Raw genomic sequence first — 26159 nt, 5'->3', positions numbered from 1 at the left:
TTGATTGGTCATGGATGTCACCCATCCACGCACACACGCACACACACACACACAAACACACACACACGCATGCATGCAGCGGTGTCTTCCAGCAGCTGATGTGTCTGAGAGTCTTGGGGGGAGAAACAAAAGCTGTTGTTTACAGTCAAATATTCAATCTGATGAATGAACAGTGAAAATCTGATTCATTTCAATCTGCTGAAGACCTGCAGCCCGAACGTTCAGTGTTCGCACACAAATACAATATAAAAATCAACATAAGGAAGGCTACACACACACACACACATTGTAAATTCATGAATCACTTTAATGTATTTTCTGTAGTTTTGTTAAGCTGGTAAAATGGCTATTTAGTACTGTAGAAGCAGAACAGGAAAACAGGAAGTGTAGCTTAATATTCAATAGTATAATAATATTCAATAGGGTAGGATTAGGGGTTAAGGGTAGGGTTAGGGGTTGGGGGTATGGTTAATGGTTAGGGGTTAAGGGTAGGGTTAGGGTCTGTAATCACCTCCTGAAACACGTCTGGAAGAAATCGCTCTCGACTTGACTTCAAGCCGGGGGAACGTGCACATGCTCTCTTCACCGGCATGCTCTCCCTGAGCTCGGAGTAGAGTCGCTGCCATAGCCTTTTTTTATTTATTGTGTGCTAAAAACGTCCCTCACGGTTACCATGGTAGCTTGCATGTGCGCGTGTTTGCTATGAACGTACTTTTGGTTCCGGGTTTAGAGCGTTTCTAGCAGAGCGGTTTGAGACAGAAATGAGGGACACTGTCCTGCAGCGTCTGTGTGAGACAGAAATGAGGGACGCTGTCCTGCAGCAGCTGTGTGAGACAGAAAAGAGGGACACTGTCCTGCATGTCTCCTTTAAACCTGGGCTCTCTCCTGAAACGTTTTCTTTTGCAATAAATAAGTGTGTGCTCTTTTCTGATTTTATCGACACACACCCACGCTGTAGTTCGGGATGCTCCCTGCCATGCGGATCTTGCCACTGGCCTCCGGGGGCCCCGACACGGAGAGGGGATGTTAATTTGGGGCCCTTGGCTGCATCCTGCATCACATTTTTGTCTTTTTGGCCCTCAGCTTTTCTGCTCCACCCATCTCTGCCTTCTTTTTTTTCCCCCCAGGAAAACGATCTGCTAAACGCGGGAGGCCCCCCCTCCTAATATGCAAATAGATTGGTGCTACCGGCTGTGGCTTCTGCAGTTAACCTTAACAGTTAAGCATTTGGGTAAAAAGAAAACCCGTACCGGCCGGGTACGCGCCGATGGCCAGCCCGCCCCCGCCCCTTCCTCTTGAGTGGCTTTTGTTATCTCTTGTGTTAATGGGTCGCTTTTGTCTTGAATCAGTCTTGAATCAGCCATAAAAACCCTAAAAACAATTACCATCCAACCTTGTTAGGCTCCATCGAAAAGATGTATTATTTTTGTTGATACCCTTTTTTTGTACACTAAAAATTGTCAAATGAAGCGAGAGAATAGTATAAACAAATAAAAGAAAATGTTACTATTCCTGAGGGGGAACACATCTCCTTATTTTAAAATCATTAACTCATTCAGTCCCAGACGTCGTCAGCTCAGCCAGACGCGCAGGCCTGGCGGTTCCCCTCATTTTGCTCTATTTGAAGACCCACAGAATATTACTACGACTATGTAGACACGGAACACACCAAATAAAAGACACCTCGGAGACGGACAACAGAGACAGACATCCACAATTGTACTAGAGAGACAACTCGTCTTTCATGCATGAAAGAGAACAAAAATAAATCTACATTTCACTGTGTGTGTGTGTGTGTAATTAAGGTCCCATCTCAGCATTCTGTATTTATTCTCATTAAATCCAGACATTTACAGCATTTACCCCCCCCCCCCCCCCCACACACACACACACACACACACACACACAGTAATCCCAATCAATATATTGATCCCAGTTGGCCTTGTGATGCTCAAGGCTAACACTGAGGTAATGGAGCTATCGCTGCACACTGGGCGAGACATGACGAGAGGACAATAAGAGAGACAGAAGGAACAGATTAGAGGAAGGGTGGGACAGTGTTTGCTTTCTGAATGATGATATTTAAGGGGGGAAGGAAAGCTGTGGCTGGAAGGAAGAAGGAGGGGGGGGCAAAAATATGTCATTCAGTGTTAGAATGCAAAGAAGCAGGACATATGGGACAAATTAGGGAGAGAGATGTTTTAAAAATGCATTAAAAGACAGCATATTAATCAGCAGTAGTAAATACAGCGAATAAAATAGTATAAATACATGTTAATAATAATGTGTGCCCTTTGCACCTATTGCGGTTTAAATGTGTCCCTCTTGGCCTCTGAAGTTGAGCAGCCCTGGTGTATTTATATTTTATGTTGTACCGAAGCACCAGACAGAGCAGCACTCCTAATCTCGTTCTATATCCACTATGCAAAGACAATAAAGGCTTTTTATTCTATTCTATTCTATTCTATTCTATTCTATTCTATTCTATTCTATCTCACTAAAACAGGAAGTGGACATGCCACTGGTCTTTTTCTTTTCTGATTATCTTAAGTTTTTTCATACTGCTCAAGTATGATCAAGTGTATTACTTGGTAATATACCATACCAAACGAATAAGGATGAATGGCTATGGATAAAGTGAATGGAAAATAATATATTTCATGTGTATTTTCTGAGTTTGTGTCTCTTCCATTGAACATGACCTTCGTATTGGACAGTCTGTGTTTGTTGGCAGTTTATAAAATGCTGAGCATTTTCACTGATCTATTTCTCTTCTCTTCCTAAAGCTTCCGACACCTCCCCATTTCCTCCCTCCTCTTCCTCATCCAGTTTGGGAGGTTTTGTGGACTTCTTTTTCACCAAGGAGCCTCAGGACACAGTAACGGTGCGAGGAGGTGTCCTGCAGCTTGACTGCCAGGCACAGTCTGATGAGGTAGCAGGAACTCCCAGAATCACTTGGCGTAAGGACGGCGTGCTGTTGAGCACTGTTGTGGATGAACGACGGAAACAGCTGTCTAATGGTACACTTCTGGTGCAGAACGTGGTGCATTCACGGCACCACCGGCCTGACGAGGGCCAATATCAGTGTCTCGCCACTCTGGAGGGACGAGGGCGCATTGTTAGCCGAACTGCCAGAGTCACTGTGGCAGGTAAGGGACGGCTGGCAGACGGCGTGTTACACTGAAGGAACCGATGTCTGTGCTGTCATCATGATGATGATGAATATATTTATTAGTTAGAACGTTAGAGCAGTACAAGTACAGTCAAACATCCTGTCTAAGAGGAGCATTTCTGACCTGATGCGCCGTGACTTCTACCATTACTCCATTTTAGAATCATGACCCAGCCACTTGTCTTCCTCCAGGTCCACTTAAAGTGGTCGTTGCCACCGAGTCCATCTCCTCGTACCTCGGTGACACTGCTTTACTCCGCTGCGAGGTCTCAGGCGATCCGGTACCAATCATCCGCTGGCAGAAGAACCGGGAGGACCTGCAGCTGATGTCAGATCCAGATTACCGCCTGGCGGCGCTGCCCTCGGGCTCACTGCAGGTCAGCCGTGTACAGCCTCCGGACTCTGCCACGTATCGGTGTCTGGCTGACAACCCCGGGAGCACCAGGACAGGGAACGACGCAGAGCTCCGAGTGCTTCCAGGTAACTTTTCATTTCAGTGTCCAATTAATATCTGTAAGGCAAAATATATGATGAATTCATCTGGTTTCACTGGAGAGTCTCCAAAACTTTCACTGTCCCTGCTATTGTCTCATTTCTAATCCTGTCCAACCTGGTGACTCCGCGTTGTAACTGCCACTCAGCTAAAGTCGTCCGGTTTCAAATATTTGATATTTCTTTCAATCCCTGCCTCTGGATTCTTGAAATGGTGAAATAGTGAAGATATGTTTTGACCCCCTTCATTTCCATTTTTCAACGTGACAATGCCTGGGGGTGTGGCCTGCACCTTTGGGTTGGATTTAAGCACCAAGCCTTTATTCAAAATGTCACTAATGCTCTTATAGAAGATTATCCCTCCAGCCATATTGTAATTCTATAAAACCCACACCGGCGTGGAGGCTTTTACGGCACCGGATTATTCAACAGCCATTCTATAATCACGATACGTTTAACATGCTCAGGCTTTATGCACCATAACATCCCTTTTCGCTCTCCCTTTCTCTTCCAGAGACAGGGGACCCCAGGAAGCTCCAGTTCCTGCAGCATCCATCCAAAGCATCAGCCCTGCTGGGAAGCGATGCCGTGCTGGAATGCTCCACCTCTGGATACCCGACTCCGAGCGTTCAGTGGAGGAGAGGAGAGGAGCTGATCCAGAGCTGGTCTGTTTCACTGACGCTTTCAGTGTCTTTCTGTTGCATACATGTTTCAGCCCAATCCGGGGTTCTTCTGGTTTTGGCCTTGACCATAACAGGCTGAGAAGGAATGCCCCCCCCCCCCCCTTTCTCTCTCTGCAGGAATAAGAAATACTCTCTGCTGGCAGGCAGTAATCTGGTCATCAGGAGCGTCACAGACGATGACTCTGGAGGTTACAGCTGTACAGCGTCCAACAAAATCCAAAACATCTCTGCACACACCGAGCTGAGTGTCCGAGGTGAGTCCATGGTGGTGGTGTTTGTTTGTTTGTTAGCAGGATAACATGGGGAAAAAAATCTCACTTTAGATCCCATTAAATTTTGAGAACAATCCGGATTCAATGGCCTGTCTTGTAAAATCTGTATTCAATTCACTCACCAAAAATCACAGTTACGATTTCATCTTCTGTCACCTTCGAATAAGAACTTCACTGGATTTGATGCACTGCAAGATCCTGAGCGACGCATTCAGGTGTCAAATGCCTGATTAGGGATGATGGAACGACTGTATGCCTGAGATCGATTGAATTACATGGTTGTAGTTTCGTTCATCCTCTGAAGTCTCTAAACCTCTTTGATTCTCAGTCCTCTGTCCCCACCTCCCTTTGTTAATCGGCATTACTTGACGTAGTGTCCACTCTTACATATTAAATCCAGCTGTTTGTCCACGTAGAGTCAAACTTCTTAATCCTTCCCTGTCTGCCCAGTGCGCTGATGCTCATTTCTCTCCGCCTGAACGTAGATTTTTCATGTGCTCGCTGAGTTGCACTCGACAAATCAAATCAGTTTGACCTGCCTTTGTCTCTTAAGCTTTGTAATCCAGGATTTGAACTCAATCAAGTCATAGGAAAAAAAGGTCTTAACGTGACTTTACAGGACATTGTGACCCTATTGGGACCAACCCAGTCCCCTGACCTTGAGAAGGAACGTCTTCTTCCAGCTTGTCCTGAAAACATCATGCATCTCATAAAGCGAAGCAGACTGCTCATTTCCACCATCTGCTGTCTTCTCCCTCAATGCCTCAAATTGTTTGCGCGTCTCTGACGAGTCTTGGGAGACTCATCTTCCTTCTTGCCAGTAAAATCAGTCGTTGCTGGTCTTAACGCTGCCAGCTGTGCATTTCATTGTTTTGGAATTGCTATTATAGAAAATAGTTCTCACTGCTGATTGGAGGAGATTTTAGACCTGGAGGTTACTTTCATGGTCAACCCGTTGTTCCGCAGCTGCTTTACAGTGTCTCTTGATGACTGTTGCTTTCCTCCATCGACACTGTGGCCATCATGAATCCAGCTGCAGCTTGAGACCTTGAATTCTCCTAAAATTATCTCTGCTATGATGTCACTGTTTGTCAGTCTAGCATTACCTTCATGCTGATCTTACTCGGTACCGAAATGTATTATATACATCCAAATAAATACATTCACGTATTATATTGTATTATATATTCAACAGAGTTGAAATGCTGTACAAATCAACAAACAAACAAACACAGCGTCACGTAGAAATGTCAAACCGCTCAGGGTGAAAAAGCCAAAGAGTAAAAGTGAGTTTTGAAGCGTGTCTTAAACACCTGAAGGCGGGGGGGGGCAGCTTTTTCCAAAGGAAGATTTTGAACTTCCTCCTGACTCAGACAACAATGGCAATCTACCTGAGCAAATAGTAAATAGACTCGACTCGACTTCGGTCACTGGAAAACCTGCTCTACCCACTGAGCCACAGCTGCCCGTGGACAGCTGTGGCTCAGACAGGCAAATTATGCCAGTCACGGCAACACGACCCGTGTAGCTCCATCAGGTAGCCGTTGCAATCAGGCTGACAAGCAGCTTCCCTGTCAGTCTCCCTCCGGGGGCCACATCAACCTCTCCCCTTTCTGTTTCCGCTCCCATCATTCCTCCCTCCAAACCTCTCATCCCTAATCTGTCACAGTAAACCGTTAACCGGGGAAATGCAGGCAGTTCCTATTAAAATGGTCGTTAGCGTCTGCTCTTCAGCCCCAGACTTACGCGACAGACCAGGCTAACGTGAGCCTGTCACAAATCGTTCTGCAACATTTAAATGTTAATTTGCTCATTTCAGAGTCATTGTTGTGATTTTAGACGGTCATTAGTAGAATAGTTTGTATATCCTTTTCTGAAGACGAGAGGTTTAAACTGGAGCCTATCCCAGCTGACTACGGGCGAGAGGAAAGGTACTCCCTGAACGAGTCGCCAGTTTATCACGGTGCCACACACATCGGAGTAACCAATTCACCGAGGTTGTTTTTGGAGGTGGGAGGTGGGAAGGCCCCCCAGTGGAATCGAACCAATGACCTGCCTGCTGTGAGGCAACATCACCATCCACCATACTGCCATGGTGCATAGTTTAAAAAATATATATATAATAAATTCCATCAAAAGGTCAACATGCAGTGTTTCTGACTTTATCATATCGACAAGGTAAATATGGAATATGCTAATAACATAATTGCATGGATCAATTCTGTTTTAAATCTTTTTAAACCAATCTTATTTAAGACAATTAATATGAATCCTCAGAAAGCCTTTTGAGTTCCCATCACATCAGTAGTAATTGAGGTTGAGGTCCCCTGGCATGAATTGGCCTTTGATGAAAGCCACTTCAGAAAAATGTGAAACAAATCTCAAAGGGGCTCGTTCGTCTCTTGTTCAAACCTTTTGGGTGTTTGTTCATTTCCAGTGCCTCCTCAGTTCCTAAACTACCCGAGCAACACGTACGCCTATGAGTCCACTGACATCGAGCTGGAGTGTGCTGTGACTGGAAACCCACTACCGACGGTCCACTGGGTGAAGAACGGAGAGGAAGTCATCCCCAGTGACTACTTCCAGATAGTGGTGAGTGCTCCAGAGACTGCTTCCAGATAGTGGTGAGTGCTCCAGAGACTACTTCCAGATAGTGGTGGGTGCTCCAGAGACTACTTCCAGATAGTGGTGAGTGCTCCAGTGACTGCTTCCAGATAGTGGTGAGTGCTCCAGAGACTGCTTCCAGATAGTGGTGGGTGCTCCAGAGACTACTTCCAGATAGTGGTGGGTGCTCCAGAGACTACTTCCAGATAGTGGTGAGTGCTCCAGAGGTCACAGATTAGACTCGACGAGACGAGACGGACTGTAAAAGAAATCACCCCCTGAACCGACATCAACCGCATTTCTGTCCGGGAATCATTTCTAATTTCCTCACCACTGTCTTGTAGACCTTTCCCTTCATCCTCGCTGACACTCTCCTATCACCGAGCATACCTGAGACTTTCCTCCACCCGTTCCAGCCTGTCTGCACATGATTCTTCACCTCCTTTCCACATTCTCTCCATCACTCTGCACTGTTGACCCGAGGTACCTCACTGTTCCCCCTGGAACCTTCTCATTTACACACATGTACTCTGTTTTATTCCTGCTCACCTTCTTCCCTCTCTTTTCTAGAGCAGACCTCCACTCCACTTGATTCTCATAGACCTGCTCCCTGCTTTGTTCTCCTGCCATATTCATACAATTATATTTACAGTACATGACTAATCCCTATCTAATCATCTGGACTTTCACTCTGCACTCTTAATCTCTTATCCTATAATCGACTAAAGTGATAACACACTCATTTCCCTCCTCTCTTACTCCTTTTCTCTGGTTTTGCCTTGTTGCCGTTCCAGGATGGCAGCAACTTGCAGATTTTGGGTCTGGTGAAGTCTGATGAAGGATTTTATCAGTGTCTTGCTGAAAACTCAGCAGGCAGCTCACAGGCCATGGCTCATCTGCTGCTGCGAGAGCCAGGTAGGGACAGGGACACACACACACACACACACACACACACACAGTTGTATCCATGTTTTGAGTTTGTTAATCAGCTGTTCTTGTTTTCAACTAGTGCTAAAGTTGGAGGACTCTCTGGGAGATTGTTCATAGTTACTGAAAGACTCAAACCAGCTTCAGTGTCAGGTTTATATTCTTCATTTCATTTTTAATACCTCCACCGAGGAGGTAAAATTTTTTCACCTCTGTTGTTGTTGTTGTTTTGTCTGTGTTTTTTTTAAGTGTTAGCAAGATAACTTAAAACTTTCTGGACAAATCTGGATGAGATTTACAGAAAATGTTTGGAAATTTACCAGGAACAGTTGATTCAATTTTGGTGGTGATCCACAAGAGATCGTGGGTTCTGGATCACCACAATTTTCAGTAACATTGCAGTCAATAGAGCTTCAAAATGTGTTTCTCAATATCTCGGTTGATCAGAATCAGAATCAGAATCAGTTTATTGTAATTGAGCGTTAACAGACTAGGAATCTTTCTCTGTGAAGTTGTGCAACATGGGGGGACAGGAACAACGGTGGAGGACTTGAAGCAGGCTGGCACATGACAGGACTCCCGGGAGGGACTAAAAATGTCTGTGAAGACAGGAGTCAGCTCATTGGCACAGTGTTTCAGGGTGGAGGGGGGGACATTGGCCGGGCCCGCAGCTTTGCAGGGGTTCAGCTTCATGAACTGTCTGTGCACATCTTGCTCCTGGATGCAGACACCACAGCAAACAGGATGGACTAGATACCCTCAGTCTGCTGCCCCAGTATTCATCTTTTCATTTTATATTCTTTCCATACTCTCTTTTATAAAATCATTCATGTAAGTAAGGTTACATTTGCAAAAACAGAGATGGATGAGGGGAAATTCTCCTCGGCTAATTTTCTGTCTGCTGGAATAGAAAAGGTAGAAGCAGGATATGGATCAGATGGATGAGAGCAAGGGGCAGATACAAAAATCACAAAAAGAGACTGTAAAACAGATACAAAAGAAATTGCCCAGCACAAATCAAAAAGAGAGAGAGATGATATGGATGGATGGAGAGAGAGAGAGAGAGAGAGAGAGAGAGAGAGATGGGAGGGTCAAGCAAAGGGCATGGTGAGTGAGCGAGAGCGAGGAGGAAGTGTGTCAGCCATGACAGATTTGTATTCCACGCTGAGTGCCTGACTTTAGCAAACCCATCACACATGCACACACACGTACACACGCACACACACACACACCTACTCTCACACACACACGTACATACACACACCTACTCTCTCTCTCACACACCCACACACACACACACACTCACTAGACTAGACCATACCCCGACTCTACGGCATCAGTGTGTCAGGATGCAGGGGTATCTGTCTGTTGCCATGGTAATGGTAGCCTCCTTTCTTCTTCCATCAATTCTGGGAGGACCAGATGAGAGAGAGAGAGTTTGTGTGGAGAGAGAGAGGGGGGTTATGATAAATATTATGTGTTTTGTCTGAGAGCAAAAGAAAGATCAGTGACGATCAGAAGAAAACTTCCGAATAAATCACAATCATTAAGTAATATGAACTAACAAGTGATCATTATTTAATACGTTTTCCTACTTATATCTAATAATAATAATATGTAATCACCTCCTGAAACACATCTGGAAGAAATTGCGACTGCCGTGACATCACAAAGGGCAAACGTGCAAAAGATGACGCTCTACGTCATTTTTCCTGCATAACGTTTATTTTTGGTTGTAATTTTCAGGCGGAAATGGACAAAAATGTTTTAGTGTGTGGTAAACACTTTGAACGAGACGCTTTATGGAGCGGGAGATAGACAGAGACAGACAGAGACAGACAAAGGTAGACATCTATCATCATCTCTTTCCACCTTTGCGGTGCTCAAAGCTCTTCACATGAGGCCTCACATTCACCCGTTCACACACCCATTCACCCTCCGGTGGGCGACCGCTGCCATGCAAGACCCACTGGGAGACATTTGGGGTTCAGTGTCTTGCCCAAGGACACTTCAACATGCGGACAGTCAGAGCTGGGATTCGAACCACTGATCACTGGACGACCCGCTCTACCAACTGAGCCACAGCCGCCCCATCTTTACTTTCAGATTAGATATCAGCCAATCAACACTTATTGATAAATACCAGCTGATTGATTGATTACTAACATGTCCAGCTGCTTTTTCTTCCTGTTCTTTACCACTCTTCTTCCTTTTCTTCCTTCTTGTCTCTTCACATCCTCTCCGTTGTTTTTCTGCCCATCACATTTGTCATTTGCCTTATTTTATTTTTGCTGCCTCCTTTGTTCACCTCCTGCACCTCCCCTTCCACCTTCGTGGCCCCCTGACTCTCCACCCTTCCTTCCCTCTCCCTGGATGAACTGTTAACAGAGGCCACTCCCATTCATTACAGACCCACCCACACACCTGCTCCTCCTTGCCCTCCTCCTGCTCCTTCTCACATCCCCTTGACTTACTCCTCCTCCTCTGATCCCCCACCAGTGTCCCCCAGCCCAGGCGTTGCCCTCCCCTCTGCTCCCCGCGACCTGGTCCCTGTCCTTGTGTCCAGCCGATTTGTCCGACTCAGCTGGCGTCCCCCAGAGGAGACAGGAGGAGCCGTCCAGACCTACAGCATCTATTATTCCCAGGATGGAGTTGAAAGGTAAAATGGGATTTTTGTTTTCTTTGAGGTACAAGTAGGAATACAAGATATTCTTCCTGACCTCACTCTGGATCAGATTCAGAGGGATGAAAGTGCATATTAGAACCCTTTATGACAACGATCTGTGTCATGTTGCTAACCGACAAACGGACCGACATAAACAGAGGAGGTAAATTTGGAGCAGCCTGAATGGCCTAGACTACAAGATGTAGTAATATCTCTGCCTACTAGTGTTGACGAGATGTACATTCTCTGTCCCATTAGCCAGAGGTGCAAGAAAAGTACGAGGTTTTCTTAGTCCAAGGGACACAGCAAAGGGACACAGGGGAAGACTTCATTCATTCATCTTCTTAACCGCTTTGTCCGTTACCGGGTAGCAGGTCGTGCTGGAGCCTGGGTGGGAAACGGGCTACACCCTGGACATGCCGGCAGTTCATCACAGGGCCACACACAACCAGAAAATCATCAAACACACACACCTATGGACAATTTAGTGAAACCAATTCGCCTAACTTGCATGTTTTTTGTGGTGGGAGGAACCCGGAGAACCCGGAGAGAACCCACGCAGACATGGCAACAGCGGTACCACTGCGTCACCGTGCTGGCCCTTAATAGAGGAATGTGGTAAAAAGCTAGGGCACTGATGTTTGTTTGTTTTTGTTCACAGCTTTGTTTGTGTGTTATTTGCACTCCGTTTAATGCATTGTCTTGATTACCCTTATTGATCAGCCCTTCTTGACTCTGAACTTCTCACATCCCATTCAGTGCCACTTAAACATCATCTTCATCTATTGTCAATCAGTCCGCTGCTTTGATGAAGGCTTAATAATGCATGTCAGGTTAAGGGTCTTTGTTCATGAGTGTAAAATGTAAGTTTGGAGACTAATGGTTTATAGTTCTGTTGGTATAATCTATAATCATTATATTCTATGTGTTTTGCTCTTTTTTCACTCTTTATTAATGTTCTTAGTACAATCAAACATGTATCTGTGTGATTGATGTGCAGCAGTCTGGGACTGATAAGGAAGAAGAGAAACGTGCTGTTTCAGGGTTTTCCCGACAGAGATCACAGAGTGGGGCGCTGGGCGTCGTCTTGTCTTGTGCGGGAGGGGTAACTGACATAATTAGCAATTCTCAAGCTGCAGAGCAAGAGACCGAGCATCTGCTGCACATGCAATCATTAGTCGGTAAATGTTTAACTATAAGACTAACGCAAATGCTTCCTGGTACTTGACTTGGAGCTCCCCAAAAAAAACTGAAGGGAGCAAAGTAAACAAGTCGCTGTATATTTTTATCACACAGGGGCAGTAGTGCTGAAGGCGGAGCCACCCAATAAAAAAAATGCCCTTTTAATCCTGTCTGGGCAGCCTGATCACTAATCACTGGCTGATTAGTGCAGGGGCAAATAAAAACGGAATAAAATGCACGCTAAATCTGTGCATGCACTTCATTTATTTTGTGATATGCTTCTTTCTGACAGACAGAAATGTCTTGGCAAAATCTGCTGACTCTGCCATAAAATGTAAACATTTAATTTCCATTTGTGAGGGTTGCTATGGTGACTGTTGCTGCAGGGTGATTTCTGCCCCTGCACAGCTGCAGAGGCATTGTTGAACTGAACGAGGCGCACCTGTTCCACATCTCACCTGATCAGCCTGTTTCAACCTGCCTCTCTGGACGGGTCTCTGCCAGAACATCCTCTCTGTTCCTCAGTATTTCCAGGCTCTCCGGTTCTATGTGTCGTCCCGTATTCCCCAGTTCTACCTTTAATTCTCGAGGAAACAGATCCAGTTGAAATCGGGCTGAATTAGGAATTAGTTGTGGACAAACGGATTTGTTGTATCTTCAAAAGCTCTGGATGTAGCTCCAGAGGGATCCACCATTACTGAAAGTGTTGCTTTTAGTGAATGAAATCTAAATTAATAATGATTTCAACGTGAATCTAAATGCTGAAGGTTTGTTTTCATGGTTAAAGAATCTTAAAAATATTGTAAATAACTGTAGGCTAAGGACTGAGGTGCTTGGTGAATGTCTGCAATTGGATTTTCTTACACATAAAGGTTTTCAGTCAAATAAATGCATCCGTATGAAAAGCTTAGCTTTCCCTGAATGAACTTCCCTTGAGAATCAAAACTTCATTTATCGATAATTGAATGTTGTTGGTTAGCCTGTCTCTTGGCACGCAGTCTCTGCTGAACTGATTATTATGAACCGAGAGAAGCAGAATCCAGGTGGGGTTTCAACCAACATCTTAATTTGCTTCATGCTCTTTAATTTGCAGCAGCTTACATGACATCACATAGTAATATTATAAATCTGCCTGCTAGCCCATGATAGCTCATCTACAAACAGCACTCCTGCCCATGTTGGGAGGACAGCTCATCATTAAGGTAGAGTACAAATCTCATATTCACAGAGGACCCCCCCGCCCCCCCACACTGCAAAAACTCAATTGATAATGGTCACAAGCGTGTGGATTTAGTTTGAGGTAAGCATTGGGAAACTAATCATATTTAATTTTAAACAGTTTCAATGGAACTAAATCTGCGAGTTCTCTCTCAAGAGTGACTTTGAAAAGCAACAATAGAACAATGTTATTTTCTTCCAAAGCTAAAGCATCACTTATTAATGAGCCTCGAGCTGAATCTGTGTCCATTCCTTCTTACTCATCTTCATGCGGGACTCTGAAATGAGGAGCAGACGTCGAACATTCACTGAAATTCATTTCACAAATTCAGATTTGTGATTTGTTGTGACGTATCCCCAGTAAGAAGTAAGGCAATGCTTTATTTAAAATTAATATATGAGTGAAACGATAATCTCAAATGATTTCCAAGTCTTTTTTTTTTAACACAGTTCTGGTAATGAAAGTTCAGCATGCGCTGTGTTTCCTCTGCCAGGGAGCGGTCAGTGAACGCGTCAGAACCAGCGTCGCTGGAGCTCACCGTTTCCAACCTGAAACCAGAGGCCAGCTACAGCTTTAGGGTCGTCGCCTACAATGATGTTGGGCCAGGACACAGCTCCGCCCCCACGAGGATCACCACGAAACCTGAACGTGAGACACACACACACACACACACACACACACACACATGTTTCAGCCGTGCCTCCAAGCCACTTAAGGGTTTATGCTGCGCTTTAAAGACAGATATGGACCAAGCCTTCCATGCATATGTCTTTTCAGAGAACTCATGAATATGGACAAGATGGATTAAACTAAGCAATACCATCAAATATGGTTGATAGTATAGCGACAATTCGTGCAAGGCATGACAAATGCGTGCAAACACCACGAAGAAGAAACGTGGAGGAAAGGTCTCAGCTGTAGAAGGTGTATTCGTGCGGCCGACAAACAAAAAGAGAGTAGTAGCGTCTGCGGTATTAGTATTTGTGATCAAGGCATTGTCTCCGTGTGTCCCAACAGTCCAGGTTCCCAACAAGGTGGAATCCCTCAAAGCTGAGGCTCTGTCAGCCACATCTGCACAGGTGATCTGGGATCCTCCCAGTCAACCAAACAGTCCCGTGTTGGGCTACAGGCTGCTGTGGACGGAGAGCCCCTCCGGCAAGGAGCAGGTCAGAACCACGACCGGTATTGAAAGTGTACTTATTCCTGTGTCAAATACTTGCAATTCTCCTTTGCTGATTCTGATAGCACAGTAAAAGTAAATCACACAAACAATATACTTTAGTGATAGTTGGTGATATGGGCTTCTTCAGCAAATGTGTTGAGGATGTGACCCAGAACTATCAGTATACTGTACACCCCAACCAGAAACCCTGGCTCAATGCTGAGGTTGTTAAAGGTTTAAAAATGACGTGAATGTTGGAAGGAAGTGTGATTTGCTCTAAATGTGTTTCCAGGGCGTGGAGGTGAAAGGACTAAACTACAAGATGGATGGACTCAATAAGTTCACCCAGTACACAGTTCGAGTTTTAGCGATCAACCGCTATGGACCCGGCACGCCCTCAGAGACCATCAGCATCATCACCCATTCAGATGGTGAGCTCGAGCTTAACGTCTGCTCTCTATTGATCTACGTTCAGACAGCAACCTGGATCTGATCTTTTCAAATGTGACCCAGGCCACTTGGATATGTGGTCCTAAATCCGATAGGTATCCGACCTACACGTCACTGTTACACGACACACATCACTGTTGCTCATTGTGTTTCCAGACAGAAGAGAGAATGGAGGCGCATTTCCTGCTGCAAACACACCATAAGTATATTTTTCAAATCGCTCTCTCTCTCTCACACACACACACACACACACTGTCTGCGTTGCTATGATAACAGTGACATGCAAGCTAATTGAATCCTCCATAAAACTCTCTCTCTCTCTCTCTCTCTCGCTCGCTCAGTGAGCAGCTGAATCAATAGATTAACTGTCAGCAGCTTATCAGGCGTCTGTCCAGACAGATGTGGGCTTCATGCTAATCATGATCCTCAGTTTGAACGTCCTACGTCTGTCTTTAATTAATGGAACGTGACCACACGTTTCAGCCTCCTCCTCATCACCTGGTTCCTCTTCCTGCTGCTTCTCCTTTACAGCATCTTTATTTTAAAATTTTTGGTGTCTTTTGTGGACGGCGTGGTGGGTAGTCTTGTTGCCTCTCGGCAAGAAGGTCCCGGGTTCGATTCCACCTGGGGCCTTTCTACGTTCTACGTTCTGAATCAGTTGGACATCCTGATAATTCAGGGTAAAGAGGTCGTCACGTTTTGCCATACTTATACCGTTCAGATCTCGGAGATTAAACACAAATCATCGGGATGATTGATTGACAGCTGTAATCCGACACCAAACAGGGTTAGAACAAGAAGGAACCAGCACTGTAAAAAGGACGGTGGTGCTGTTAGTTAATGTGGGATATATAGGATTAAAGCTCGCTGTATGTAGTACGAAACATTTATTATGCTTTCTGTAAAGAAACTGGTGTACACGGGAGGGCAGAAATTGCTTTGATCTGTTTGCCAATACAAGGATGCCTTTGCTCACTGTGTACTGCAGTTATGTTTGTGAGCAACGGCTTATCTTTGACTTGTGAAGAAGCTCATGCACAGTATTTGGTTTGTTTGTGCTCATCTCTGCAGTTCCCAGTGCTTCGCCTCAGAACATCACCTTAGAAGTTGTCCTGTCCAGGGTGAGTTTTGTTTGTTTACTTTTGAGCAACCAAAAACCTACTTGTTTTATCCTCACCAGAGTTTTGGATGCGCTTCCACACCAGCCCAAACGGAGCGGTTTATCCGAGGAAAGGAACTCTGGTCCGTTTAAAGGGGAGCAAACAGTGGCAGTGTGAAAGCGCCCTTATTCTGACCACCCAGGACCTGTTTGTCATGGGAGAGCGTACCAGGAGCATTAAGCTCCCAACAACATAGCCCCTGAAATAATTCACAATCATAATTGTTATTCATACATACACTTTAAATTGCATGACACATTGTTTTGCCTGCTATATTTCAGAGCAAATAGTCAGTCTGCCCTCCAAGTAATTGCTCCTTTTCCTCAGATGGCATTAACTCCCTCCATCTCTCTCTCTCTCTGTCCCCCTCTCTGTCCTCACTAGAGGACACGAACAAATGATCAAATTTAATTCAGTGTTTACTCACCTGTGTGTGTGTGTGTGTGTCGTCACACAATGGATGAGGTGCTCATTATGCTGCTCATACACTGTAGTTCAGCTTACAGAAACAAAGGAGACACTTTCTGAATCATTTCCACAGTCAGTATTTTCTTATCTTTTTCATCCATCACTTGGTGAAGCTACTCTGTGATACAAAATCTTGAAGTTCTGAGGATGAAGGTTAAATGTTGTCCAGCATCACAAACACAGGAGTTTCTAAATTGTTTCCTGAACTAGAAAAGTTGTATAAGCACACAAAAAGAACAAATATATAAATATCCTTTTTTCTTTCTGCCCTCTGATGGAACATTAATTTAGATGGAGGCTCTCTTCCTGTTTTTAAGGGTCTTACAGAAGCCATAGCTTCAGTTCTCTGTCTTCCTTTCAATGGCAAATCCATGTGAATGAAAAGCAGCAGCAGGATCAAGATCCAGAGACTTGAGATGCAAATCTCATTCTCTCCGACGTTCTTAGCAGACCCTCACTCTCCCTTTGGTCCTCCCGGGTCTGTCCAGCATCGTCCCACATTCTCCTCATTGACTACGCACCCACGATGGAGAACAAGAACCGGAAGAGGGGTTGAGAAAACCCTTACAATCTCCCATTAAACCTTTGTTATTTTCTCTTTTGTCTTTCAGAGCATCAAGGTGTCATGGCAACCACCTCCACACAGTGCCCAGAATGGCATCATCACCGCCTACAAAATCAAATACAGGAAGACTGGTCGCCGTGGAGACCAAGAGGCAATAGAACCCAACAACTTTTGGTACCTGTTCACAGGTGAGTCTCTGCAGTTTGATGTATTCTCCATTCATCCGTCCATCTCTCCATCAATATTTCCCTTTATCTGTGGGCAATCAAGAGTTACTCTCCTGTTCATGTTAACAGTTGCACTTTTATAGATTGTTACTGACGTTACTCGTGATCGGGTCAGGACATCCCTAATCAGGAGCAGTGCAATCACCCACTCACTGAACCTGTCTTACAGTTTGTCCCTGCCCTGTACTTTATTTCTCATGAGACATCTGATGATGCTAATGCTATTAGTTTGTGTTGCATGGTGTCATAATGGGATAAATGTTCACATTGGGTTATGTTTTGGGTCCTTTTTAGGGGGGTGTCTGGGTTTGTGTATTTCAAACTATGCAGTGTTGCTGCTCGAATATAGGTTTGTTGTGCTACAATGACAATAAATCTTTTGAAATCTTGACTTGTCAGCACACAAATCTTCATATGTAGCCTTTTTTATTTAAGTTGATATTGTAGTTGTGACTTAATCTCTGTAATCTGCCTGCAGGTCTGGAGAAGGGCAGTCAATACAGTTTCCAGGTCGCAGCCATGACAGCTAATGGAACCGGGCCGGCCAGTGACTGGTTCACGGCAGAGACGCCGGAGAACGACTTGGACGGTACAAATGAAGATTATAAAATTACTCTTGGCTTTGGTCAGCTAATAATCTCTGTAGCAGAATGATTGCAAACCTCCGGCTCAGACTGGACTGCAGGTCTGAAGGACGTCCTGTCCAGCAGAAAGCTGCCCAGTTCACAAACAAACATATGTTTACTATCTGCGTTTGGGACAGAGGGAGCCCCAAATCTCATTTCAATGGATTATCCCTCAATAAAGGTTTATGAGGGCCGAGAACACATTAATCTGATCTAATCTGATGCTGAGGAATAACACACAGTGTCAGGGCTTAATACACAGTTAACAGGGTTAGCATCAGTTCACACAATTGCTCTTATTCTTCCTCTTGATGTGTTCTTCCTACATGTATCATTTCATCACGTGTGTTTCTCCAGAGAGTCAGGTGCCGGATCAGCCCAGCTCTTTGCATGTCAGGCCACTACCCAACAGCATCATCATGTCCTGGACTCCACCCCTAAGCCCAAACATCCTTGTTCGAGGTTACATCATTGGCTATGGAGTGGGAAGTCCCTATGCCGAGACGGTCCGAGTGGACAACAAGCAGCGGTATTATTCCATCGAAAACCTAGGTGAGAATGTGATTTGAGTACAGCGTACTTTCTTCCAGTCAAGCTGCCACAATCAAAGTGCAAGAAGTGCAACACATTCCATAATGTGAAAGTATTTACAAACTCATTTAATACCCATATTAGAGGAAATAAAGCAGTGCACTCAGTTATTTTAGGCAGATCCGAGAAACCCTGACCTGGTTTGATCAGACTGTAGCGTTCATAAAGACAGCAACGTTTGCGTGGTGTTTTAAAAAGTGTTTCTGAGCCAATACAATGACATTTATAATGTACACGTCTGGTGTTACTGAATGAAAAGTATAAAGATGTGCTCTTTGCATGATCCTTCCGTCTCTCGCTGTGTCTGTCAGAACCGAGCTCGCACTACGTGATTTCCCTGAAGGCCTTCAACAATGCTGGAGACGGAGTTCCTCTGTACGAGAGCGCCGTCACACGATCTCTGACAGGTACAATAACACATGTAATAACGTTTTATGTCATGGACATCATGCTGGAGTCACAGCCAGCTAATAAAGTGAAAGATTAAGCGTGCAGCTGTTGTCTTGTGTTTCATTCTTTAAATCCGACTCCTCTCTGGCGCTTTATCTTGCTGTCTTCTTACTCTTGGTATTTTTCTCTCCTCTTAATAATGCTACACCCGCCCCAGACCGCATAGATCCATCTGAGGACGACCTCTTCCACCTCTTTGATAAATACCCAACTCCCATGCCAGACACCAGCACTCCCATGATACCCCCAGTGGGGGTCCAAGCTGTGGCTCTGTCCTCCGACTCGGTCCGTGTTTCCTGGGCTGACAACTCCATGACCAAGAACCAGAAGGCATCTGAGGTCCGGTACTACTCTGTGAAGTGGAAGACCAGCTATTCCACCAGTGGGAAGTACAAGGTAAACATTCCTGTGTACCTGTTCTTCACCATTGCATAATGTGATATATTATTTCTATAGGGCTAGATCACAACAGGAAGTTATCTTTACAGGTGTAGCAGGGAAAGACCTGCAGGGAAGATAGATCGTATAAACAAAGACACAATAGTGCCGTGCATGTAAATAAACCGTCTTGGGAAGAGGGGGTTACTTAAAATATGACTTGACACTTGTTCAGTGTAAAAACAAATCAGGTCTCAAACTCTTTTTAACAGTGTACTAATTGAATTCTCAACATCAGCTTCAGTTTTAAAGTTGAATTCCCCACTTACTGATACAATCCTTTTCTGTCCAGTCTGCAGATACCACAGCACTCAGCCACGCTGTCACTGGCCTCAAACCAAACACTATGTATGAGTTTGCTGTCATGGTAACCAAAGGTCGCAAGTCTAGCACCTGGAGTATGACGGCACATGCCACAACATATGAAGCAGGTAGGTGTCTTCTCATTTCTATTTCAGTTTCTACGAGGACCTTATTGAATTAACAGATCCCCCTAACTTTACAACCTTTCTGTAGTCAGACAGATGGTTGTCTGTCAGCTGACATTCTATATCTTCTTCCTCTTTCGGCTTCTCCTGTCAGGGGTCAGGGGTCGCTACAGCAAATCAACTTTCTAGTCGATTACATGCTTAATTCTAGCAAAGTTTTATGCCGGATGCCATTCCTGCAGAAACCCTCTGCATCTAGCCCAGCTATCTCTCTCTTTATATATATATATACTAAGTGTGCATGCGCCGAGACACATAGCAGTGCTTTTTTTCCTTCTTCATTACAGCTCCTAGCTCCGCCCCCAAAGATTTGACTGTGATCAGTCGTGAGGGCCGACCCAGAGCCATCTTAATCAGTTGGCAACCACCAATGGAGGCCAACGGTCGAATCACAGGTGATGGTTTACCCACATGCTTCAAATTAAATTCAATTTCTCCAGATTATAACAGAAAGTTACCTCAAGACACTTTACAGGATTAGCTGGGAAAGACAGAACCCAACTGAAAAATTAAACAGGCAGAAACCTTGAACAGAACCAAAGGCTCATGGTGGACGGCCATCTGTCTGGGTTGAGGAGGGGGAGAGAGAGAGGGAGAGGGAGAGGTAGGAAGAGAGTCCAAAATAAGAGGAAGAAAGAGTGATAGAGAGCAGGAACAGAAAGATACATAATGTATTTACACTGCGACACAAACACTGCAGGTCTTCCAAAGTATACTACAAAGTACACACACGTGTTTATCACTTGATCTTCAATTAACTTTCTGATTATTTTTTCAGGTGACTAACTTGCTCTATAAAATGCCTGACAAGAAATATGTCCCTAAATATTGTTCCTTTGTGTTTACACACACACACACACACTTCTCAATTGTTACCTCTGCCGAGGAGGTTATGTTTTCCCTGCCGTTGGTTTGTCCGTCTGTCTTTTAGCAACATAACTCAAAGGGTTACAGAAGGATCTTGATGAAATGAAATGTTGGGAATGTTTCAGGAACAGACAATACCATTTTGGTGCTGATCCAGAAGAGATCCTGGATTCTGGATCACTTTGAAATTTTCGTTAACATTTTCGTTAACAATATCTTGGTTGATTATTGACTGATGTTTGCATGTGATGTAGGAAATATTTTCCTTGAACATTTTTAGATTTTATTACAAACTTCTCAAGAACAGGGAATAATTAATTCCTATAAAGCTCATCATTACCGCTCTTGTCGAAGTACTGTATTTCATGCTGGATACATAATGATCTGACTCTTACTCTGACAGGATACATCCTGTACTACACGCTGGAAAAGAACAAACCAATTGATGACTGGGTGATGGAGACAATCAGCGGTGACCGGTTGACCCATCAGGTTGCGGATCTCAACCTCGACACGCTTTATTACTTCAAGATACAGGCCAAGAATACCAAAGGAGTTGGCCCCCTCTCTGAGCCCGTCCACTTTAGGACTGCCAAAGGTGCGTCCCGAAATCAGCCAGTGCAGTGTCTGACTGAAGGTCCAGCCAGATGCAGATCTATTAGTTTGTTCAATAATTAACATATGCAATATCTTTCAGGTGAACATCCAGACAAGATGGCCAATGATCAAGGTGAGCTTTATTCCTGCACTGTGTCTTTGTAGTCTTTGACTTTACAGGTCACAGGTTAGTTAGTATCCTGGAGGGCTTCTAAAACCTGGAGATTTGCACTAAATGCACTCAAGACGAGATGACACTCCTGTACATTACATATGTAGTACTGTATGACATAAAGACGTGTGTGTGTCATAATGTAATTTATTCTGTAACGAGGGATCAATCTTTCTTTTTATTCCATCTTTACAGTGATTGCATTTTCTTCTTCAGCTTCGCTGTTATCTGTTCTTATTTGTTCTTTCCTGATGGTCCTCTTTGTTCCACCTTCCAGGTCGAGGTGGAGACCACGCCTACTGGCCATCTGACACCAACCTGATTGATCGGAGCAGCATCAACGGTCAGACACATAGAAACACACAGTTGTGCTTGTATCACCAAAGGAAGAAATGTTTTTTAATTCACTGTCACAATAGCGATCACTGGAGGAAATAATGGGCTAGAGGACGACCCAGGAGAAGAGACATGGACGTAGGGAGGGAGGACATGAGAGTGGCTGGTGTTGGGCAGGACAGGGTGAAGTGGAGAAGGTTGGGTTGCTGTGGCGACCCCTCAGGGGACAAGATGAAAGTACAGCAGTAGTAGTATTTATCTTCAGCAACTCTCCCCATATCTAAAATATATGATGTTCTCATTTCATCTCATCTTATCTCATCATATTTTACAAGATGAGAATGAAATTTTATTAAATTTTTGGAAGTTGAACCAGATTTCTTTGTGACTGAATTTTGAAGTAGGAAGTTTTAGTCAAACATGCAATCTTTAAATGTAATCTGTGTTTTATATGATTTGTATAAAAAGTCAAATTTCACTATGAAGAAATGTTTTATTTTATTCGTTTGTTTGTTTGTTTATATATTTTAGAATCCTTGTACCTCTAATTAAGGTAAAAGTGTGGTTGACATTTTCTTACTCTCGTCTTTCAGAGTCTCCGATTGGTCAGATGCGTCCCCCTGATGGCAGCGCCACGCCTCAAAGGAGCAGTAACCTCCTGGTCATCGTTGTGGTTTCTGTGGGTGCCGTCACCGTGGTTGTGGTTGTTATCGTGGCTCTCATCTGCACACGCCACTCCTCCGCCCGGCAAAGGAAGTAAGACAGATGTGACCTCTCTGGAGTCAAAGTAATGTCTGACCTTCAGTCAGTGTTATTTTAAACTGCAGTTCATCCATTTGTACTTTTATTTCATGTTGTGTTCCAGCTCTTAACATTTACTTTGTCAGGTAGAACATTATTTCATTTCAGTTCATGACCATTTTAAATCAATCTGTCGAGTTTCAGCGAAGAGAGTTTTGCATTGTCCATAAACGCAAGGCCGAGTTAAATTGGCTTCAGTCGGTAAATGTTATTTATCAATCAGCTTTGAGTTCAGAGCAGATCAATCAGAATATGTCCTCTGTCTGCGCTACATTGTGTCCTGTCTTTCTGATTGTCTGCAGGAAGCGAGCGAGCCACGGCGCTAGTAAGAGGAAGGGCAGCCAGAAGGACCTGCGGCCGCCGGACCTGTGGATCCATCACGAAGAGATGGAGATGAAGAACATGCAGAAAGCTCCCAGCGTCGCCCCCGCTGGGCACGAGTCCCCCATGCAGTCCTGCCAGGACCTCGCCCAGGTTGCACACAGCCAATCAGAGAGCCAGATTGGTAGCAAGAGCAGCCACTCGGGTACATTTTAATAATAATCTTCCCAGCAAGAAGGTCACAGGTTCAAATCCACCTTGAGGCCCTCCTGTGAGGTGTTTGTTAGCTCTGCCTCCGGCTTCCTCCTTCTATCTAATAAATATATTCATCATCATCATCATCATCATGTCCTACCAACATGCAGCTGAGCTGAGAGAAACGTGTGTGCTTTCTGAATGTGTGACGACACAGGAACTGATGGGGACGAGGCGTCCAGCAGGATCTCCACTCTGGAGCGCTCCCTGCCCACCAGGAGGGGGGCGCGAGGCAAAATGATGATTCCTATGGACTCTCAGCCAAGCAACACTCGTAAGTAACATTGAATGAAAAATGAAGAGATGCTTTCTCAATCTTCTTCGTCCTCTTCCAGCTCGTCCCGTCAGGGGGCAACATTGCAGTGAACATAGTTGTTCCTCAATATCTCGGTTGATTTTACTTGTTTTACTGAGCCCTCCCTCCCAGTAACCCTCTGCCATTCTATGCAACCATTGATGTCTGCTGTTGCTGTTTGATTTGCTGAAGGACTGTCTGTGTTTCTATGACAGCGGTGGTCAGCGCGATTCCAGTCCCAGCTCTGGACTGTTCTCAGTACCCCGGAATCCTGCCTTCTCCTTCCTGTGGCTTCACCCACAACAAATTCAGCCTGAGACCAATGCCGTTCCCCAGCCTGACTGTTGACCGATACACACCAGGTAGAGACATACAGCTAAGGCACAGACACACAATAAATGATGGCCCAATGTGGGGGCCTGCAAGAGCAAGCACTTTGGTGATGGAGGCTAGGAAAAAAATGAAGTGTAAACTGTGGTACATTGTGGTTTTCTCAATTCCAAAATAATAATATGATTTTATTTTTTGTCCTATTTCTCTGACCCCAAACCCCACCCTCAAATCTCACCTCTTTTCCCAACTTTGCGCTTCACCAATCTGCTTGGATTCCATTCATCCCTTCATCCCCCTCCTTCTACATTAGCAATGCCTTCAGACACCTCTGCCAATCCTCTTCTCCAGCAGCAACCTTCACCCCAAAAGGCCTCGTCCCTCCTCGCCGGTTCCTCGGCCACACCTGTGGAGCTTGTTCCGGGGGTTGGCCCAGTCCCAGGAGTTCCTGTTGCAGTCGGTGCAGAGGAATCCCAGCCCGGGAGCGGTCGGATCATCCCAACAGCCTGCGTGCGACCCACCCACCCACTACGGAGCTTCACTAACCCACTGCTGCCACCGCCTATGGGAGCTACCGATCCCAAGGTGCACGCCTCCGTGATGTCACAGCTCAGTAAGTGGTTTCAGTTTATTCTGTCAGTGGCTCATTTGTAGACTTTACGTAATGTTTAAGTATGAAGACGAATGCAGCCTCATGGGTAGCGCGGTTAGCAGGAGCTAACGTTGCGTTGCCAGTTTGGCCCTTGAGCCGGTCCCAAGCCGGATAAATGCAGGGAGTTGCGTCAGGAAAGGCATCCGGGGTAAGCAAATCAAAGTAAATGAGAAATTAATGTTTATCTCCTCCTCAGGTGCGAGTCTTCCAAAACCCCAGGTGAAAACTGCCTCCGTGGGTCAGGCCGGGAAGGCTCGCTCCCCTTTGCTGCCCGTCTCCGTCCCGACGGCACCAGACCTACCGGAGGAGGGAGGCATGAAGCCCCCGGAAGATTCTGCTGCCAATGTAAGTCTGCAGAGAGGCGGTGATGTCAGAGAGACGCTCCTCTGGCTTCTTCTGCTCTGGGTTTACAGGATAAGATCACCCAGCATGCAACAGGGCATATGATTGTGTTGCTCAGTGGAAACAGTGTCACGGTGGGCCTTGGTACAAAGGCCGGCGCTGCTCTGACACACCGGCCTCCCAGCTGCTGCCTTTCAGCTGTACGATACGATCACGCTTATTTGTGTCTGACACCAAAGAGGGAGGAGTTTGAGAAGAAAAGGAGGATAGAGCTGCGGCGTGACGGAAGGCAAAATGCCAAGACAATGAGAGAGGAAGTGCCGGAATGGCAAGAAGAAGGGTTAAAAGGATGAAGATGGGTAGGGGGAAGAAATAGCTGGAAGGTGGAGAGAGGGGGCATCACCATGAAAAGGCTTAAGAGAGCAAAGGAGGGGGTCGGAGGAGTAATTGAAGATTTGAGAATTGGAAATGGGGGGGAACAACAGATGGAATTAGAAGGAAAAGAGAGAGGATAGAATAGGAGATAGATGATGATGAGGTGAAACAAGATAAACGAGAGAGGGAGGACTCGGCGAGATGGACGGATCCTAGCGAGGAGAGTTAACTGGTTGCTGCTGGTGCAGTCGTGTTGTTCAGTTTAAATGGAGGCAATCAAAAAATCCATAAATGAGTGGAGGACAGGAAAGAGGTCAAAAGCCGATGCCTACTCAGTTTAAAAGCTTTGAGTGGACCAAACTAATATTTGATGTTCAAATCTGGATCAGCATGTTCATATCTCTGTGGAATCTACAGACGTCTCATTTGAAAATAAAAGCATCCATTGGTTTGGGAATGTTTTTTACATTATAAAAAATGGCATCCATCTTCAGGTATTTTAAATGATTCTGCAGAAATGTCTTGCCTCGATCCGCCAGAAATGTTTTGTGAGCCAAGAACGGGTAAAGAAAGAGAGGAACAGACACAAATCTCTCTCCGTCTTTCCTGTCAGGTTTATGAACAGGACGACCTTTCAGAGCAAATGGCCAGTCTAGAAGGGCTGATGAAGCAGCTCAACGCCATCACCGGCTCTGCCTTTTAACCAATGAGCCCGCCCCAGCCGTCTTCAGCCATGGTCCAGTCTGGAACCCCCCCCCCCCCCCCCTTCAAGCCTCGCCGCCCCCTGCTGTCCGTCCTCTGAGGATGCCGCCGGTGTGAAGTCAGACCTCCATGGGCTCCGTCTTGGGCAGTGTCTTCTGGAAAGAATTAAATCAGCTGCACAAACAGAACAGGTGTGGTGTGGGGGGGGGGGGGGGGGGGCTTCTGAAATCCCTCCAGGCTCCTCAACCTCAAACACAATACTATAAAACTCCA

The 26159-nt window shown here is 45.2% G+C and overlaps 1 protein-coding gene across 1 annotated transcript in view; it reads left to right on the top strand.

Annotated features, from left to right (window-relative positions):
- Positions 1–25887, top strand: part of dcc (DCC netrin 1 receptor) — a 36476-nt gene extending 10589 nt beyond the window's left edge. Inside the window, exons 2-29 of the mRNA XM_068752758.1 lie at positions 2787–3149; positions 3365–3652; positions 4179–4329; positions 4465–4601; positions 7057–7211; positions 8018–8138; positions 10650–10809; positions 13710–13864; positions 14234–14382; positions 14671–14809; positions 15900–15949; positions 17068–17209; positions 17727–17837; positions 18232–18426; positions 18777–18872; positions 19139–19311; positions 19646–19784; positions 20129–20236; positions 21112–21306; positions 21406–21438; positions 21755–21820; positions 22407–22569; positions 22917–23140; positions 23348–23464; positions 23701–23847; positions 24129–24428; positions 24664–24812; positions 25798–25887. Coding sequence (XP_068608859.1) covers positions 2787–3149; positions 3365–3652; positions 4179–4329; positions 4465–4601; positions 7057–7211; positions 8018–8138; positions 10650–10809; positions 13710–13864; positions 14234–14382; positions 14671–14809; positions 15900–15949; positions 17068–17209; positions 17727–17837; positions 18232–18426; positions 18777–18872; positions 19139–19311; positions 19646–19784; positions 20129–20236; positions 21112–21306; positions 21406–21438; positions 21755–21820; positions 22407–22569; positions 22917–23140; positions 23348–23464; positions 23701–23847; positions 24129–24428; positions 24664–24812; positions 25798–25887 — 4316 coding nt within the window. The remainder of the gene's footprint in view (positions 1–2786; positions 3150–3364; positions 3653–4178; positions 4330–4464; positions 4602–7056; positions 7212–8017; positions 8139–10649; positions 10810–13709; positions 13865–14233; positions 14383–14670; positions 14810–15899; positions 15950–17067; positions 17210–17726; positions 17838–18231; positions 18427–18776; positions 18873–19138; positions 19312–19645; positions 19785–20128; positions 20237–21111; positions 21307–21405; positions 21439–21754; positions 21821–22406; positions 22570–22916; positions 23141–23347; positions 23465–23700; positions 23848–24128; positions 24429–24663; positions 24813–25797) is intronic.
- The last annotated feature ends 272 nt before the right edge of the window (positions 25888–26159 follow it).

The sequence above is a fragment of the Brachionichthys hirsutus genome, chromosome 19, assembly GCF_040956055.1.
Source record: "Brachionichthys hirsutus isolate HB-005 chromosome 19, CSIRO-AGI_Bhir_v1, whole genome shotgun sequence".
Lineage (NCBI taxonomy): Eukaryota > Metazoa > Chordata > Actinopteri > Lophiiformes > Brachionichthyidae > Brachionichthys > Brachionichthys hirsutus.
Note: the sequence above shows the minus strand (reverse complement) of the source record. Positions and strands in the feature narration are given on the sequence as shown.